This window comes from Eleutherodactylus coqui, chromosome 3 (genome assembly GCF_035609145.1).
Source record: "Eleutherodactylus coqui strain aEleCoq1 chromosome 3, aEleCoq1.hap1, whole genome shotgun sequence".
Lineage (NCBI taxonomy): Eukaryota > Metazoa > Chordata > Amphibia > Anura > Eleutherodactylidae > Eleutherodactylus > Eleutherodactylus coqui.
The window spans coordinates 62,390,664-62,410,536 of NC_089839.1; the positions used below are offsets into that span (position 1 = coordinate 62,390,664).

At 42.3% G+C, this 19,873-nt stretch overlaps 1 protein-coding gene across 1 annotated transcript in view; it reads right to left on the minus strand.

The window, feature by feature from the left end:
* Positions 1 to 19,873, minus strand: part of PLCB1 (phospholipase C beta 1) — a 630,414-nt gene that overhangs the window by 99,806 nt on the left and 510,735 nt on the right. Inside the window, exons 21-23 of the mRNA XM_066595662.1 lie at positions 19,459 to 19,558; positions 18,241 to 18,345; positions 8,687 to 8,799 (exon numbers count right to left, since the gene is read on the minus strand). Of these exons, the coding sequence (XP_066451759.1) occupies positions 8,687 to 8,799; positions 18,241 to 18,345; positions 19,459 to 19,558 (318 nt within the window). The remainder of the gene's footprint in view (positions 1 to 8,686; positions 8,800 to 18,240; positions 18,346 to 19,458; positions 19,559 to 19,873) is intronic.

Below are 19,873 nucleotides of genomic sequence, written 5' to 3' on the forward strand. Positions count from 1 at the left end.
CTGCCCGTTAAATACAGAATTCAATTCAAACTCGCTACCTTCATCCACAAAGCCCTCCACAGTGCAGCGCCACCCTATATAGCCTCCCTCATCTCAATCTATCACCCAGCCCGGGCTCTCCGCTCTGCTAATGAAACCAGACTGAGTGCCCCTTTCATTCGAACTTCTCATTCCCGCCTCCAAGACTTCTCCAGAGCAGCACCGGTCCTCTGGAACGCACTACCAAAGGCTACCCGAGCAATCCAGGACTCGCAGAACTTCAGGCGTGCTCTAAAAACGCATCTCTTCAGGGAGGCATACCGCATTCCCTAAACAAACCTCTCTGTACTCCGCCTGATAACATGCTCCCTGACCTACTGACTGCAATCCCTGCTAGCCATCATAAACCGCTCCTGCAGTCACACCGTTTCAGCCGTCACACGGCCAAATGTCTGACTATTGTCTATGTGTATATCACCCCTCACTCTCCACTTCGCCATACCATGCACATCTCCAGCCCCTTTACCCTCTGTATCACCCCATTACTTGTAGTATGTAAGCTCGTTGGAGCAGGACCCTCACCCCTATTGTTTCCATCAGCTGATTACTATATGTAACCGTGGTTCTGTAATGTTTGTATTTTGTCTTTCTGTATTCCCCCCTGTCTATGTAAGCGCTGCGGAATATGTTGGCGCTATACAAATAAAGTTTATTATTATTATTAATCCCATGTAACTTAAGTGGAGGCAATATGACACAGATGCTGCAGGGTAGAAGTGACCATCTTCCCAAGCAACAAAGTTTCATTAGTTAGGGGTTTGAACCACTCAGTTGCTGTTACCTGATGTCTCCAAAAACCACCCAGAGCAGGGCAAGAGGTGAAGTAAATACAAATTTGGCAGAAAATATCTCAGTCAAGCAGGGGTCAAAAGGGCAGCTCAGTGCTAATGATTAAAATCCTATGCATTTCATATGGTGTTTCCATATTTTTGTCCATTCCCTATACACACAAATATTTAACTATTTTGTCAGACTACCTGATATAACAATTGAATATATTATGTAATTATCTGTGAAGGGTTGTTTTTACCAAAGTCTATTTAATGGAGCTTAGCGTGCATTATTATATGACTGAGTAGAGGAGTTATTCTGAAACCGGTAAGCAGCCAGTTCTAATGACATCGTGTGCATTTGATTTATTTTTTCAAGCCTTAAAAAAAGACCACAATTTTCGCAAATTTTTTTTAATGTTTTCTTGAACTATAACATTTTTTACTTTCCTGCTGACACGGCTGTATGGGGCTTATTTTTTGCAAGATAAGTTGTATTTTTTAATAATTCTATTTAATTATCATATATTGAAAAACTTTAAAAAGTTGGGTAAAATAGAATTAAAAAACACACAAAATGGTTACATGGTAACTTTATTCTCTGGGACGGTATAACTGTGGTGGTACTAAATGTATACAGTTTTTAAAAGTGTAGTTTTACCTCTAAGAATACAAGATCCTTTAAAATAAATTGCATCTGCTGCTATAATCTGAGACTTTTTGCTTTCCCTTTCATGTGGCGGTGTGAAGGCTTGTTTTCTTGTTTGACAACTTGTAGTTTCTATTGGTACCATTGTGGGATACATGTGACTTTTGATTGCTTTTTAAGGAGATAAAATGCAATTCTGGAATTATGTATTTTTTTTTAAGACATTAACTATGTAAGACAAATAATTATATAATTATATATTTTAAATAGCAATTATATTTATTTATTTATTTTTGACTTTTTTTTACATGAGAAATGGGAAAATGAGTTTGTTTTTAACTTTTTTGAATTGTAATTTCAACAATAGCCTGTTAAGGCCTGCCTGTGGCATAGCTTAATAAACTGCAATACATGACAGCTCTAAGAGCCTTCCCTAGGCCACAGGCTGCCAGGTGACCCCAACATCACAACACACAATTGCATTGTAGGGAGTGCAATGGGGCACTAAAGGGGGCCTCCTTCCATCCGGCTGCTTAGATGCGCTGTCGCGTTTGACAGCAGCATGTAAACATTTAATTGTAGCTACCTGCAGTTGCCGGCAGGCATCAGCTGTCAGAAACAACCGGCACCCACCAGGAGTGGAGTGGGTTTAGCTCTTGAGTCTGCTCAATTTACTAGCGGGGACCGCCCACCATATATTTAACGGGTGAATAAATAGGAAGTCTCATTGCCAATGTGTTCCAGTGCTGTAGCATATTCTTCTGCTGTACTTCTGGATCCCTAGCATTTTGGGCCTCCCCATGCATGTTACTCTGATGTCTCCAGGTGAGCTGATTACCATTGGACTTTGCAAATATATGTGCAGTCTTTGGATACGTCCACATGAAGTATATATGCTGTGGATCTTCCACTGTGGCTATATATGCAGAAAAATCCATTGGGTTTACAGTACAAGCCATGTGATTTTCAGAAATCGGGAGGGGTATTTAGGAGAGCACCTAGAAGGTGAATAAGGGCATTTATAAGGCCAAGCATGCTCCTCTGGGTGATATGCAAATAAGAAAGATGGCAGAAGCATTGTTCCATCTTCCTCATTTTCAGAAATGTAATTCACAAATTACGGAAAAAATGAGTTTGGAATGCATGTATTATGGCCATATGCTTATAAACCTACTTATAATACCCAGCAGTCCTGTGCGAACACACCTGCTGCATCTCTGGACATTCCAGTTTCATTGAATGGCTCAATATCACACAGAAGGTCCATGCTGATGGCAGGTTGCTATATAGAGGCATTACCAGCATATCGTGCTCCATATTTACTGCACATCAACAAGTTCTCATTGTTTTCAGCAAAGAAAGGTCAGCGATGAATAATGTTCTCCTAATACAGTATCTGCGGTGATGGATGTCCTAGATAGGGTGGTCTTCGGAGACCAGTGCAAGTCAGGTTTAGTCTTATGCCCTCATTCACACTAATGTTCCCGCTTGGAAGGGCGGCATTTCTTAGAATAGAACGGTTCCGGTGTGTATATCTTTACATTGCACCAAATGTAGGTCAAACTTCGACAAGTCATTTATAATTTAAGGGAAAGTTAAGTGTATTTTTATCCTTATAATTAATAGGAGTCAATCCAGTGCATGGCTGCTATGAAAACTCTTCTTAAGAGCAAAGCTCCATCTCCAGCAGTGTGTGGGCGGATGAGAGCTCAGAATACATTATTTAGTAGGTTTTACACTAAAGCACAGTCATGCAACTTGCATCTCTCTAGCCATTGTAGAAGGGGTATATACTGCTAATAGGTGGCTCACGTGGTGGGGTACTTACTGTACCATACTGCTCCATGTACCGCTGGTAGGTGGCTACTATAATAGGCTAGCACACAATATACTGCTGGTAGGTAGTTAGCATGTATGCAAGTGTATCATATACTGCTGGTTGGAGACTAGTATGGAAGGGTATTGTATTATAGTCTGCTGCTAGGTGGCGTTCATAGTGGCACACTGCACCATATACTTTGGGGTGATGGTTAACATAGAAGGCCAGAACAAAGGTTTTAGACAGTTGTGGGAAAAATGCTGAAAAGTAAGAATGCTTTCAAAAACAGAAGTGTTAATAGTTTTTTGCTCAATTGACAAACTGCAAATTGAATGAACAAAAGAGAAATGTTCATCAAATCACTATTTGGTGTGACCACCCTTTGCCTTCAAAACAGCATCAGCTCTTCTAGGTACACTTGTACCAGTCAGGGATTTTGTAGGATTATAGTCAGTTGTATGATTAACCAATTATATCAAACAGGTTATAGTGATCGTCATTTTCATACACATGTAGCAGTGGCATCCTTAAAAGATGATGCACTACATCTATAAGCCGTGCTACACTAATTGTATAGCATGGTTGTAGTGACCCAGTTTGGGCAGTACAGAAATTTGGTAATCACTTTATGCAATCAAGAGTGTATAGACTTTAATAGATAAAAAGTGTGTGTATGTGTCTTTAAATGGTCAATAATGTGTTAAATAGGTGTGCTAATGCAATCTACCCCTGCATGACTTTGCAGAAGACACCCTAACCCTAACCTGCTCCTATCTCTGTCAATCACCCCTAGCTAGTACAGGAATTGGATAGTTAGCTTTCTCTAGCCTGGGATTGATAGCTTAGATCCCTGTCATAGGTTTAGCTAGCTGGGCAGTAAAGGTTAGAGAGTGGGTGGAGTCAAGCTAGTCTAGTCAAGGGAAGCCTGAGATAGAGACTGGGGAGGAACATCTTTACTGAGACTTCCAAGTGCAGAGCTAAGCTTCAGCTTGAGAGAGGCCAGACATCTGGAACATCTAAAGTATAATTACTCAAGGGGAAGAACGTTTTAGTCACAGAAGAGAGAGAGAAGAGGAGAGTAGAAAGAGATCTAAGTCAGTCATTCCTAAACTGGAAGTAAAGCAAGTTGGTTAGAGTCAGGCCCAGCCAGGGAAAAGTGCTAAAATGCAAACACACAGAGGATAAATATATTTCACTGCATTGAGTCCCTGAGGTACTGGAGAAATCAATGCCTGCAGCTGTAACCGTTTCTACTAAAGTCTGTCAATGTGAACTGTATGCAACAAGTCAAGTTTATCTCTCAATTGCTCTTGAACAATAAAACAGTTTTGGTTCACTGTACGACGCGACTCCTGGAGTTACTTCCCACCATCTATTCCATCTCCACCATCTGCACTGAAGGTACCACACTATACACTCCAGACAAGCACTTCAGAACCCATTTTTTTGTTTAGTTCTCCAAATTTTTGTATTTATTTTTTTGATCAGAATGGGTCCCTACCAGTACATGGGTTGATATCACGACAAACAACATCTTACCCTGCCCGACTCTGCGGCCAGCACGCAGTGAGAACTACCTGATTTCACCACTGTGCACAGCCAAGCCAGAACAAGTTTTACCTTCTGAGAAGAGCAGCAGAGCCACCGTGACTACAATCTCGTCTCCCCGCTGTCTTCCCGCCTAACGTATGCGCCCAGTCACCACGTGGTCACTGCCCACACTTGGAAAATAGCTTAGCAGCCGAGTTACACTTAGCTACGACTCATTAACTCAGTAGTTCTCTAAAATTGCTGCATTGATATATACACTGAAACATGGTAATTAACTGAAATAGAAACAGCTGTGCAGGAGGCTTAAAACTGGATGAGGAACAGCCAAACTCTGCTACAAAGCTGAGGCTGTGGAAGACAGTTTCCTAGACAGGTCATGCACCATGGCAAGATTGAGTACAGCAACCAGACACAAGATAGTTATACTGCATCAACAAGGTCTCTCCCAGGCAAAGTCTTCGAGGCAGACTGGGGTTTCAAGAAGTGCTGTTCAAGCTCTTCTAAAGAAGCACAAAGAAACGGGCAATGTTAAGGGTCATAGACACAGTGGTTGACCAAGGAAATTTAGGGCAGCAGATGGACACATCATGCTTACTGCACTTCAAAATTAAAAATGTCCAGCAGCTGAAAACTGGCAGTAACCAATGGGACCCAGGTACACCATCTATTTTTTGGAGGAGTCTGGCCAGAAGTGATCCTTACAGAATAATTGCAGCCAAAAAGCCAAACCTTCCCCGTAGAAACAAGACCAAGCGACTCAATTACTGTATGTACAAAAACATAGGAATTTGGGTGCAGAAAATGGCAGCAGCAGGTGCTCTGGACTGATGAGTCAAAGTGTGAAATATTTGGCTGTAACAGAAGAGTTTGTTTGCTGAAGGGCTAGAGAGCTGTACAGTAATGAGTGTCTGCAGTCAACAGTGAAGCATGGTGGTGAGCGGTACAATAATGAGTGTCTACGGGCAGCAGTGAAGCATGGTGAAAAGTGGTACAATAATGAGTGTCTGCGGGCAGCAGTGAAGCACAGTGGAGAGCAGTACAATAATGAGTGTCTGCAGGCAACAGTGAAGCATGGTGCAGAGTGGTACAATAATGAGTGTCTGCAGGCAGAAGTGACTCACAGTGGAGAGCAGTACAATAATGAGTGTCTGCAGGCAACAGTGAAGCATGGTGGAGAGCAGTACAATAATGAGTGTCTGCAGTCAACAGTAAAGCATGGCGGAGTGCGGTACAATAATGAGTGTCTACGGGCAGCAGTGAAGCATGGTGGAAAGCGGTACAATAATCAGTATCTGCAGGCAGCAGTGAAGCATGGTGGAGAGCAGTACAATAATGAGTGTCTGCAGGCAACAGTGAAGCATGGTGGAGAGCGATACAATAATGAGTGTCTGCAGGCAGAAGTGAAGCATGGTGGAGAGCAGTACAATAATGAGTGTCTGCAGGCAGAAGTGAAGCATGGTGGAGAGCGGTACGATAATGAGTGTCTGCAGGCAGAAGTCATGCACAATGGAGAGCAGTACAATAATGGGTGTCTGCAGGCAACAGTGAAGCATGGTGAAGAGCAGTACAATAATGAGTGTCTGCAGGCAGAAGTGAAGCATGGTGGAGAGCAGTACAATAATGAGTGTCTGCAGGCAACAGTGAAGCATGGTGGAGAGTGATACAATAATGCGTGTCTGCAGGCAGAAGTGACGCACGATGGAGAGCAGTACAATAATGGGTGTCTGCAGGCAACAGTGAAGCATGGTGAAGAGCGGTACAATAATGGGTGTCTGCAGAGAACAGTGAAGCATGATGGAGAGCGGTACAATAATGAGTGTCTGCAGGCAGCAGTGAAGCATGGTAGAAAGCAGTACAATAATGATTGTCTGCAGGCAGCAGTGAAGCATGGTGTAGGGTGGTACAATAATGAGTGTCTGCAGGCAGCAGTGTAGCAAGGTAGAAAGCATCATGCAATACCATCAGGGACACATCTGACTCCACATTCATTCTGCAGCAGGACAACAACCCCAAACATCCCGCCAATGTCATTAACTGTCTTCAGTGTAAAGAAGAACAAGGAGTCCTGGAAGTGATGATATGGTCCCACAGAGCCCAGATCTCCTCATCATCCAGTCTGTCTGGGATTACATGAAGAGACAGAAGGATTGGGGCAAGCTACATCCACAGAAGATCTGTGCTTAGGTCTCCAAGATGTTTGGAACAACCTCCCTGCTGAGTTCCTTCAAGAACTGTGTGCAAGTGTACCTAGAAGAACAGATGTTGTTTTGAAAGCAAAGAGTGGCCACACCAAATAGTGATTTCTTTTAGATGTATTTTTTGTTCAGCCACTTAGCACTTTGGTAATTGACAAATATAAACTATTAACACTTCAGTTTTTTATAGAATTCTTACTTTGCAGCATTTGTTCTACACCTGCCTAAAACATTAGAACAGTACTATACAATACACTGTACTGCTGGTAAGTGGCGAGTATAGCAGGCTAGTGCACAGTATATTGCTAGTAGGTGCTTGGCATATATGCCAATGTACTATTTATTGCTAGCAGGAGAACGGCATGGCAGGGTATTATATAACAGCCTACTGTTAGGTGGCTATCATGGCAGGATACTGTATCATATACGTCTGGTGGCTACCATGACAGGTGCATGCTGTACAACATGCTGCACTGCTGGTAGGAGGCTAGCATGCCATTAAGAGCTTACTTAAGAGGCGTTGAGGCTAGAGTCTCCAGCAATATGCAGCAAATCCACAGCATTGCCGCAACTCACAAGCGACTTCAAAGTTTCCTTATGTGATAAAAGAGTTGCAAGCGACCTTGTAAATGTTGGAAAAAGTTTGACTTGGGCATGGAGTATGTTTACCTATGGTGTATACGCTGTGAATATTGCACCACCATTTCCATGTGGAAGGTATGCAGCAGATTACAGTACAGGTCCAGTAGACGGCAGCTGAAGACATCAAATCCATGTGCGACTGGAAACAATCTGCAGCATAGTTTGCCCTGGGTTGCAGCATTTGAATCTGTTCATTTCTACTGCAGATTTTCCCAGTGGATTTCATCGCTTTATATGAGACTGTGAAATCCATGTCAAATCTGCACCAAAAGCCGAGGCAAATTTGCATGGAACGTGTAGATTTTGCATGGCATAATCAACAATGGATACAATATGTCCCGTGTATGTTCCCTTAGGGTGCCCATATACCCTAAATAAGTATACGGTGAACAATCATTCATCCAAGAGTTGCTTCCTTTGGCTGCCCAATACACATGAACTTTGGGCTCAGCTGAATGATCCGTGTTTAGGCAAGTTAGCTGGCAGCAAGGCAACTCTGGCAGCGGAAAAAAGGGTAGGGCGTTGAAATCCAATGTCCCCGATCCTTCTTCTCCCTGATGAAAGTTGAGCACCCCCATACACATTGGAGAGCCATCCAACCCAACCAATCTACTGTCTCCATTACATATATCTGGACCCAATTCGGGAACTTTCACACAGGATGGAATATTCTGCAGCAGCATTGTGTAATATGCCCTCCCGTGGAATATTCAGCACCATAATCTGCCTTGCTAACACACGAATGCTGGTGTGGAATTCAGGGACGGCATATACTGTTGCGGATTATTCCTTCCCGTGTGAAAGGTCCCATGCAGATGTTGCAAAGTTTAACCCAACACTTAACGAGTGACAGAACTTTTTCGTGCGCCTCCAATAGCTTTTAAATGGCTCTTGCTGTGGTTAGATCATTGCTAGCAGCGTTGGGTAACACCTTGCTACATCTGCACTAGTAGTACAGTTATTGCATAGATGGACAGTAATGTGCTGTCACTGCTGCTGACATAATTAACCCTTACTCTACCTCTTTCTTCACTTCTTCTTCTTCTTCTTCCAGTGTGAGTGCAGCCAGCTGTTTGGATCTTTGTTCCATCAGATTGACATATTTAATTGGATTTGACAAAGCTTCGATCACATCTGCAAGAACCGAAAATAGGTAAAAGTCGCATTAAATGAAATACATCAGGGAACGTTAGCAATCTGAATAGGCCAAAAATTGATGTAAATATGGCGGATTGGACAAATTGCAACAAAGTGGCTTATTTACTATTAAACATTTGACAGTTTTGTGGCACAATTCATGCCACCAAACTGTCACACATGCTTTGCCATGTGTTTTAGATATTTTTTGTTGTGTTTGACAAAGGGGCGTTTCTCTATAAAAAGGGTCCGGTGCAGAGTCGTGTCTCCTTAAGAAAAGCACCCAAAAAGTGTGTGGAGACATATAGGGGGTGAGTGGGTGGTACAGGTTTTCCTAAGGAAAGCACCCACATCATAGGCCTCTCACGAACTATGCCAGAAGCCTGCTGCACACTGAGGAGGTACAAGCACCCCGAAACAGCTGTCTGTGCATGGTTTTCTGGCGTGGTTTCCTATTCCCAATCATTGATAAGACTTGTTATAAAGTCACTTTGATTTGAAGGAATGCTGCTGTCCAATAGGTGGCGCTGCAGAGGTATTTTTCCATCTTTCTTATGTCTGCAAAATGGAACGTGGTCTAAATTGTGGTATTAATTTAGCCAAAATTTTTTAGCAATTTTTGGCATAGATTTTTTTTTTCTTTTTTTAATCATTAGATTTTTTTATTGAAAATGTGCTACGGTACATACATTAACAACATCCAGATACATTTCCAAGGAGGTGGAGTTTATACATTCAGATTTGTAGATTGAGATTAGGATGAAGGAAGTACATTTTAACTAAAAGCACATGTCATAGTTTTTGATTTACATTGAACAGAACATAATGAAAAGTGGGATGAGGAAGGTTGTAGAGGGAAGAAGGGGATTGGTAAGGAGTGGGGGAGGGGGGGGGTAGATTTAGGAAAAGAATATGGTGAAAGGGGGGAGGGTGGAGGGGGTACATTTTCTGCAGAAGAAAATCTAAATTGTAGGACCCTAACGAGGTCCTACATTTTTTATATAATTGTCGAATAAGTGATTAACATGGAAACATATTTAACTACGGACTCCACACATCATAGTAAAGTTGGATATCATTGTTTCGAAGTGCCAGAATCTTTTCAAACATACTGTGTTCTGATATTAATTGGGTCAATTCTGTTAAATTCGGGTTTGTGGTTGATTTCCACCTTCTGGCTATTAGATTTTTGGCTCCTAGTAATATGTGTCCTATGAGCATTTTAAGAGGTGGGTGTATTTCCCCTGGATCCAGTAGTAATAGGGCCAGTTTTGGTGTGGACGGTAATTTGATGCCTAATAATTTGTGGATGAGACTATATATGTCTGCCCAGAATGGGCGGATCATTGGGCACGACCAAAATATATGGAGTATAGATCCTGTCATTCCACATCCTCTCCAGCAGAGATCACTTGTTGATAGGCCTCTTCTAGCTAGGGTCGTTGGGGTATAGTACCACCGTGTCAGAATTTTTATGTGTGTTTCTACCAGTGAGACTCCCTGTGAGGCTCGTCCCACCCATCTGAAAGCTTGTAGCTAGTTTACAATAGGAATTTTTTGTTTTAAGTCTTTCTCCCAACTGATAAGGTGACACTTTCCCGGGGTTTTTAAGTTACCCAAAAAATTGTCGTAAAATAGTCTAGTTGGAAATTTTTTGTTGGAGGGATTTAAGAATGAATATATCACTTCAGGAAGTTTAAAGTTTAAGAGATTTTGAGTACGTAAAAAGGAGGTCACTTGGGTGAACCTGAAAAGTTCACTTTTTGGTAATTGGAATTTTGTCGCTAATGAATTGAAGGTGTGGAGTTCTTTTTTTGAGTATAGGTCAGAGATGTATTTTATATTGTTTTTTAACCATGAATTTAGGTTTAATTCGGAATAAAATATTCCAAGGTCTCCGAAGGGAATGTTTAAAGAGTTGTTTTGTGAGTCTTGATTTACGTTACGTATTAGGTCTGTCCATGCTTCCACCGAAGCCTTCATTGGCGGTGATATAGACAAGGTCTTCAAAGGCCTTGACAGAGAGGGTATATAGGTGCCTATAGTAGCTGCCATCAGGAGTGACCTTAATGGCTTTTGTTTATTTAATTCCGTTTCTATTGATAGCCAACTAAGTTTTGGATTTTGGCTTTTCCATGGGAGCAGATGGCTTAGTATAGTGAATTTATGGTAGGATTCTATATTAGAAAGTCCCAGGCCTCCTTGATATCTGTTTAGAGTCAGTATAGATAGAGCCAATCTCGGTCTTTTGTTTTGCCAAATATATTTTGACAATTGTTTCTGAAAGCTATGTAAAGTTTGCTTTGGTATGGATATAGGGAGTGTGCGAAAGTAGTGGAGGATCTTTGGTAGAATTATCATCTTATATAATGCAACTCTTCCTAGCCAGGATAGCGAGTATGACTGGTATTGATCTAGGTCTTTTTGAATATCAGCAAGGAGTTGGGGGAAGTTAGCCTGTATCAATTCTGAAATTGGAAAGGAGAGATTGATTCCTAGGTAGGGGATGGTTTTTATTTGCCATTGGAATGAGAATTCAGTCTGTATGTCTTTTTTTAAGTTTTCGTTCAAATGTATTCCAAGAATTTGGGATTTGCTTGTGTTTAGTTTATAGTACGAGATTTGTGCGAATTTGGTCAGAATGCTTTGGGTGGATCTTAGTGAGTGAAGGGGTTTGGCTAGTATAAGTAGAACATCATCAGCAAACAGACTGATCTTGTGTTGTCTATGTGCTGCTGAGATGCCATAAATGTTTGTTTCAGTTCTTATTTTTTCTGCTAGAGGTTCCATTATTAGTGTGAATAATAGGGGGGAAAGTGGACACCCCTGCCGAGTTCCATTTGTTATTGGGAAAGGGTTAGAAAGCATGCCATCCCCCAAGACCCTTGCCGATGGGTTGGTGTAAAGCGCTTTGATTGCATTAAAGGGGTTGTCCCGCGCCGAAACGGGTTTTTTTTTTTTTTCAACCCCCCCCCCCGTTCGGCGCGAGACAACCCCGATGCAGGGACGTACAGAAAGCTTACCGGAGCGCTTACCTTAATCCCCGCGCTCCGGTGACTTCTATACTTACCTGTGAAGATGGCCGCCGGAATCCTCTTCCTCCGTGGACCGCAGCTCTTCTGTGCAGTCCATTGCCGATTCCAGCCTCCTGATTGGCTGGAATCGGCACGTGACGGGGCGGAGCTACACGGAGCCTGCATTCTGCACGAGCGGCTCCATTGAAGAGAGCAGAAGACCAGGACTGCGCAAGCGCGGCTAATTTGGCCATCGGAGGGCGAAAATTAGTCGGCACCATGGAGACGAGGACGCCAGCAACGGAGCAGGTAAGTAAAAAACTTTTTATAACTTCTGTATGGCTCATAATTAATGCACAATGTATATTACAAAGTGCATTAATATGGCCATACAGAAGTGTATACACCCACTTGCTGCCGCGGGACAACCCCTTTAAGAATGTTCCCTGAGAAACCAAATTTATGGAGGGTGGCAAATGCATACTCCAACTGCAAACGGTCAAATGCTTTTTCAGCATCAAGTGTGACCAATACTGCTGGGTTTCTATCCTGTTCAAGTTTGTATAAAAGATTTAGAATTCTTCTGGTTGCGTCAGAAGCTTGCCTACCCCTCGTAAATCCGACTTGATCAGAATGGATTATCTCTGGCAGGATCTCCAAGAGTCTTTGTGCTAAGGTTTTGGCGTAAATTTTAATGTCACAATTTAGAAGAGAGATGGGTCTAAAATTGGATGGGGTAGTGGGTTCTTTCCCTGGTTTGTGGATTGTTACAATTGTTGCTTCCAGTGTTTCTTTAGGGAAGAAGCCCTCTGCAATTCCTTGATTAAATGCTTGGGCCATATGGGGGGCAAGCAGGGTAGAAAATATTTTATAATAGTCATTTGAAAACCCATCGGTTCCAGGGGCTTTTTGTGGCTTAAGGGTTTTGATGGTTTTTATGACTTCAGAGTGAAGTATTGGGGAACTTAAGGAGTTCAAGTGGGTTTGGGAGAGAGATGGGAGTTCTATATCTTTCAAGAAATTTTCAATAGAGGCGGTGGAAGGTTGGGGGTTGACTCGTCATTTTTCAGATTGTATAAATTTTCGTAATACTGTCTGAAAGAGTCTACGATCTGAATGGGGTGAGATATTTTCATTGAGGGGTTTTGAGGATCTAGGATGTAGGGAATTTAGGGTTTTTGGACCCTTTTTTTTGTCATTTTGGCCAGCATGCGGGATGGTTTGTTATTGGAGGCGTAGAATGTAGCTCGAGAGGACCTTAACTCATTATCATAGTTATCTATTAGGGTGTGTCTTAGAGATTGTCTCAGGTTAAATAGTTGTTTATGTAAAGAGTCAGAAGGGTTTGCCATGATCTGCGATTCCAAGGTGGTTATTTGATTTATCAACTTGTTGATAAGTTGAGTTTTTTCTTTTTTGTGTTGGGCGCTTATTTTAATTAGGATTCCCCTAATAACTGCCTTGTGAGCATTCCAGATAGTTAAGGGAGAGACATCAGTAGTGCAGTTGTTTTTAAAATAGTCTTCCAAAGCTGATGATATAATGCTGGAGCATTTAGGATTTTTCAGTAGAAAAACGTTGTTTTTCCATTTTTTGGGTTGTTGTGGCCTTTCGGTTAGTGAGATAGTAATCTCAACTGGTGCATGGTCAGACCATGTAATTTTGCCAATCTTGGCCTCTCTGACCGAGGAAATTGTAGATTTATTAACTAGAATTAAGTCTATTCTAGAAAATGACCTATATGTCTGTGTGAGTAAAAAGAAAATTCCCTAGAAGAGGCGTTAAGACATCTAAAAGAGTCTAGTAGTGCTTCTCTGTGTAGCCATGGCACTAGGGGAGGAGTCGATCTCAGGGAACCCCTTGTGGCATCTAGTAAGTTGTCGGGAGTGCTATTGAAGTCCCCACATACAATAAGGTTACCCACCTCGCATCTTCTAATCTTTTTGATTATTTTGTTCAAGAAACATATTTGGCCCCTATTGGGGGTATATAGGTTTACCAGCGTAATTGGTTTTTGATTCAAAAGGCCAGTCAATATCAGGTATCTGCCCTTCGAGTCTGTCTCTTGATGTTTGATATCAAATTGTACTGTGTCTTTAAAAGCGATCAGTACACCTGCTTGTTTTTTAGTTGAAGAGGCTCGAAAAATTTTGGGAAAATTTTTGTGGGTTAGTTTTGGGGTGGCTGAAGACGCAAAGTGGGTCTCCTGAACACATATAATGTCCACTTTGGATCCCATGGCTTCTTTCCACAAGGAGGATCTCTTATACGGTGAATTTAGTCCGTTGGTGTTCAAAGACAATATTCTAGTCGTCATTCTGATGGTTTTTGTCGGAGTACGGATCTGTGGAGGTTTCCGGGCCAACAAGAAGTAACTTGGTTGGATTTCAGGAGGTTTTGCTTCAAGACCAGAGGTGAACTGAGATTTGTCTCTTGCAGTAGGCTTAACTTTTTCTTATGGCTCGGTCTTGGTGCGGGAGGGGGGGGGGTATGAACAGTTGAAGTTTAGAAACTGTTGAGCGATTATAGATAAAACTGTGAAGTAGAGAAACAGAAGGAGTGACGGATTGTCAGACCCGTTTCGTCTAGTAAAGGAGGGGGGACGAAAAGTTCGCCTGTGAGGAAGTCCTCTCATTCACCCATGTATATTAGCCTTGAGAGTGATTCCGGGGGTAAGGTTCATCTCTGCATTCAATCTTTGGGTTGTTTTCTTGGAGTTTTGGAGGTTCTCTGCGTACGAGGAGCAGGAGGCATACCGACTCCCCATGTTTTTAGTAGGTGAGCTGCGTCTTCTGGTTTAAACAAAGCATGGGTCTTCTGGTTTAAACAAAGCATGGGTAGAGCCATCTTTGTGAATCAGGAGTTTGATAGGAAATCCCCATCTGTATGGGATATTGGCTTGTCTCAGTGCAGAAGTAATTTCTGAGAATTTTCTTCTTTCAGACATGGTGGTTTGAGATAAATCTGCATATAGACGTATGTCTGAATAGGGAAATGGAAGTTGTTTTAATTTTCTGGCAGCGGTCATGAGCGCATCCTTAGTGTGGTAGAAGTGGATTCGGGCTATTATATCCCTTGGAGTCGTCTCGGCAATAAATTTAGGTCTCGGGAGTCTGTGTGCCCTGTCGGTAATAAGATCTTGTAAAGGAGCTTCCGGCAGAAGTGTACGCATTAGTTGGTTTAAATATTTAGGGATTTCAGGTGTTGTGATAGATTCTGGGATGCCACGAAACTTAATGTTATTAAGCCTGCTTCAATCTTCTAAGTCTGCCAGTTTTGATTTAAGTTGGGTGACTTCATCCGCCAAATTATAGTGGGCATCTATGAGGGAGTTATGAGATTGGGTGAGTTCGCCCATTTTATTTTCTGTATGAGCCACTCTTTCTCCAATGGACTCTATTGTGGCTGTTAGAGAAGAGTTGAGAGTGGTAAAGCTAGTATAGATTGATTCACTTAGAGCCACCATCATTTTCTTTATGAAAGCTTCAGAAGCCGGCTGGGCTGAAGACGGTAAAGCTTTGATATAGTCCTTCATAAATGGAGTATGAGGGGGTGAGTGGTTCACATCTCCCTTTCTGGATTTTTGTTTAAGAGGGCTATCTGATGGAGAGGGAGCACCTCTATTGCAGGAGGATGTTAGTTTAGGAATTGCTGAGGGTGAGCATGGGTTGTGACATTTCCCTCCTGTGTATCCCTGAGTTAGGACATCGGGGTGACCATCTGCCCTCTCTCCTGCTTTATCTTTTGATGGGGAGCTGCTAACCTCACCACGAGGATCTGCAGGGGTCGCCAACTTGGGGCTTACATTAGGTGAGTGTACGCTGCGCGGTAGCCCTTCTGTGTGGCCATGTGTCTGGGTGTTCATTTGTACACTCACCCCTTCTTCTTCTCCCTTCTCCGGAGGTGAGCCAGCTGTCAGATCTGGAAGAGCGCTGGCAAGTTCTTCTTCCTCCGCGGTTGTAGCAGAGCCGGTCGGGCTGTGAGCGCGCGGGATCTCGGGCGCCGAGAAAAACTCCTCCAGGCGCCGCGGCTGTGAGCGGGAAGGTCTGCGGCGAGACATCGCTAGATGCAGGGAAGGTAGAGGAGCTGTTTCGGAGTGGTAAGGGTCCCCGGAGTTGTTGTGGAGTAGCGGTGGGTGTTAGAGGTTAGCGGAGCTTGCAGATTACGCCGCCATCTTCTCTCTCGGCCAGGCCACGCCCCCCATTTTTGGCATAGATTTAAGCCAATTAAAAGGTGGTCTAAACTTAGACAAGGCAGTCTTAAAATGTGACTAATTTATCATTCTGCAGAGCTAATGTGATAAATCTGGTGCATTTTAAGTCTGTCTATTCTAATTTGGTGTTGTCTCATTTTTAGAGAGTATTAGTAAATAAGTCCCAATGTGTCTCATCGACTACTGTTGATACATATGAAAACCCCTGTGTTTTAGACTGCATTTACACGGACGATTTTCCTGTGCGAGTCCCGTCCGATTCCGAGATGGACACAACGTGCACGGGAGAAGAACCCGTTCATTAGAATTGATTAATTCACTCAAGCATCTTTTCACACAGAGCGATAATCCAAGTTTGAAAAATTGCTGCATGTCCTATTTTTGGGCGACTCCTGTTCAAGGACCACGCATTATTTTCTACGGAAGAGTTAAAAATCACATTGCATGTGCATACCATGCGATTTGCATGTGAGTGTGATTTGCTAGTAAAGCAGTTTACTCTTGGAACCACATTCGATTTTTCTTTTTTCAGGCGTTTTTATTACACAAACCATCCATGCATGAAAATCGCAGTGAAGTCTCAGGTAAAACGATCCGTTTTTCACTAACCTACATCGCACTCACATGTATGAATACAGCCTCAGCGATATACTAGCTCTGCTGAGAAGCTGAGCAGCAGCTGCCACCTTGTGGTCGTGGGAGGGAAGTTAAAGAGACAATGTCATTCTGTATAACTAGAGAGTTTTTCTTTTGTGGGGCTAATAAAACATACCGCGAAGTTACATACAACCACTGAAGACCTCACATACATGTTACATCCATGAATGCTCATGCAGATCTATGTGCATCACACATGTGCTCATGAGAAATGTTGCTTGAGCCAACTGATGTATGTGATGTCGGTGCTTACAAGTACTATACATCTGGGGAGGAAACCAGCCAGCAAAGATCAAGTGTCGGATGTACGGCACAAGTGAAAGTGGAGGGATGGCGTCACGTGAACACGATTAGAATCGGTGGACCGGTTAGAATATTGCAAACTTCTAGGAAACTGGGCTTGGAATTGCTTTACCAAAAGAATGTAAGACTCCTGAACTCCTTCAAGATCAAAGATATGAAGAACTTTTAAACATTTTTAGTGATTTGAAATACAAAAATTCACTTGCACCATTTTTGGGGGGAGGTGTGCGTGTGTGGTGTGTGTGGGGGGGGGGGGTAGTTTCTACAGCATTCCTGTTACAGTAGAATTACATATGAATTTTCTTGTTGTTTTTTTTTAATTTGTAAAGTTTTTTAATGTTTTACTACTCTTAAAAAGCAAAGAAATTCTTTTTTAAACCATGGCTTGCTTTTGCAGGGCGACCTATTATTTTTATTAACACATCTTTTTGATCACTTTTTATGCAATTTTTGGGGGGAGCAGAAATAACAAAAGATGCTATTCTGACATTCTGTACTTGTTTTTTAGAAAATACCAAAATACCATTGAATAAGTCAAGCTAATTTTTCAGTATTTATTAAGTGCCAAGTTAACAATTGACACTCAAGATTGGGACCAAAAGCTCGAATTCAATGGGCTCCATATATTAGTGATAACAGATGGACCTTAAGGTGCATTCACACACAGATGATCGCCCAAAATCTGTCAGAAACTGACAGTTTTGAGCGACCATTTTCAATTAGGTACTACTGGGTTAATCAGCCCTTTAGTAGCTAACTAGCTTCATTTGCATGAATTTAGAGAACAGCAGGTGGTCTGTTCTCTATATACATCGCTATTGTTCTCCAGCTGGACAGCTGCTGAAAGAATGTTATCAGCGCTGATTTCAAGCAGACCTGAAGTCAGCGATGGACGAAAAGTGGACAGTAAGTGCACGATGGGCACATATATACACACAACGATTATTCCTCAAAAGATGGCTTTTGAGCTATTTCTGTGCGATAATTGTTGCGTATAAAAGGGCCTTAATGTGGCACCCCATGATTAATTGTAAGCTGGGAGGCCTACCACATGTGCAGGGGTTGGTCGTTCTATTTAGGTGCTGTATGGGGAAATGGAGGCAACAAAAACTGCAAGTGTTATTTTATCAGGAACTGTGGAGTTGTCACCTTCTATTTCAGGTCCTGAATTCTAGTTTTTGATTGTCCGGTGTTGCTCCATAATATTCCTTTTTTCTTACCTGAGTGCAAAAAGCAATAGAGGAACTGTACCTGCGAATGTGTCGGGGACGTAATCCTTCACCACGATGTACACGAAGATCGCTGGTAGAGTGAGCGCCACGTTCTTCTCATTTCTCAAGGAGATATAGCGATAGCCTGCGAAGGAAAATGATAGATGTCTCATCAAGTGTGAAGAAAGGGCAGAGCTACCGGGAGAGATCATTCTTTCTGAATGAAGAATAGCAGCCGGTAGCTTCATGCTTCCAGATCTTCAGAAACATCAATCAAAAATGAGTCCAAAGCACAATACTTTGTGCTTTCTTAACCCCTTGTACTTTAAGCACCAGACGCTTTTTAGGGGTTTTACCCAAGTGGTGGTTTTACTACCCTATTTCTTTTCCTACAGCTACCAAAATCATTTTTGCTGCTTTTTTTTACCGTGACATATAAGGTTATTTTTTAAAATATCTTTTTTCACTTACTTTTTTTCCTGTTTTTTTTGTAAAAGAAGGGATAAAAAGCTACAAAAAAAGATTTTTTTTCATTCAGGGTGGCTTCACACGAGCGTGTTTTCGTGCGTACATAGGTGAGTACATAGGTGCACACCTATGTACATGCAAAAACACGTGTGTATGAAGGTCCGTGCATTGCCTTCAATGGAGCCACAGTTGCTGCCGGCGGCTCCATTGAAGGCAATGGTCTGCGACAGATGCAGCAAAGGATTTCTTTATTCCTGTGGGGAATAAAGAATTCCCTATGACAGCTGTCACAGATGATAGCTTCGGTAGGGTATCCAGCTGTGGGCATCTTGTAATTGTTTTTCAGGGAAGGGCTTTAAATATAAGTGGTGAATTCATGAATGGGTGATGCTGTCTCTGATTGGTCACACTGCTCAGCCAATCAGAGGCAGCCCATTCAGCAGGTCAGGATTTTAAATCCCCACCTGCTGAATACTCCTCAGCAGAAGAGCCGGCAGATGTGTTCTTTATCCCCGTGAGGACACAGCAGCGGCGGACAGGTAAGTATTTTTTTACACAAAAATTCTTGTTTTTCAGGGAAGAGCTTATATGTAAAGCTCTTCCCTGAAAAACAATGCAGGGGTGCCGGCAGACCATTGTCTTCAATGGAGCCGCCGGCAGCAGGTGACTAAATATCAGCCTGACTAACATATCTCGTTATGTATGCATATTTTAGATATACCTAAATTTAGTTAATTTATTATCTTTATCCTATTGTTTGATTGGATATTTTAATCTATATCATCCTTACCTGGTCGGATTGCAGAGACTGGTAATATCCGGTGACCGATAAATTTTCCTCCTTCTTCATATGCACTTATTCTCAGACATGCAAGAGAGGGAAGGACTACCTAAAGAAAACACGAAAAATACATCGAAGTCAGTAGGATACTATATAAATGTAAGGATCACATTACTCTTAAATGAAAGGGGTTCTTCAGTTTCTGGGTCCCCACAAGAACAGGATATCTACACCAGTCTCTAATATAAAATACATTCCATTCCATATGATACTCCATGTGGCTCCATACATTAATACTTCCAGAGGAGAGTCAAAATACTAATGACTAGCTGTTTGTGAGTGACTGTGTGAGTTACATGTGATGATGTCACCATCATGGGATCAGTCACCAGGGCTCTGAGGCCTGCCCCTGATCACATGACAG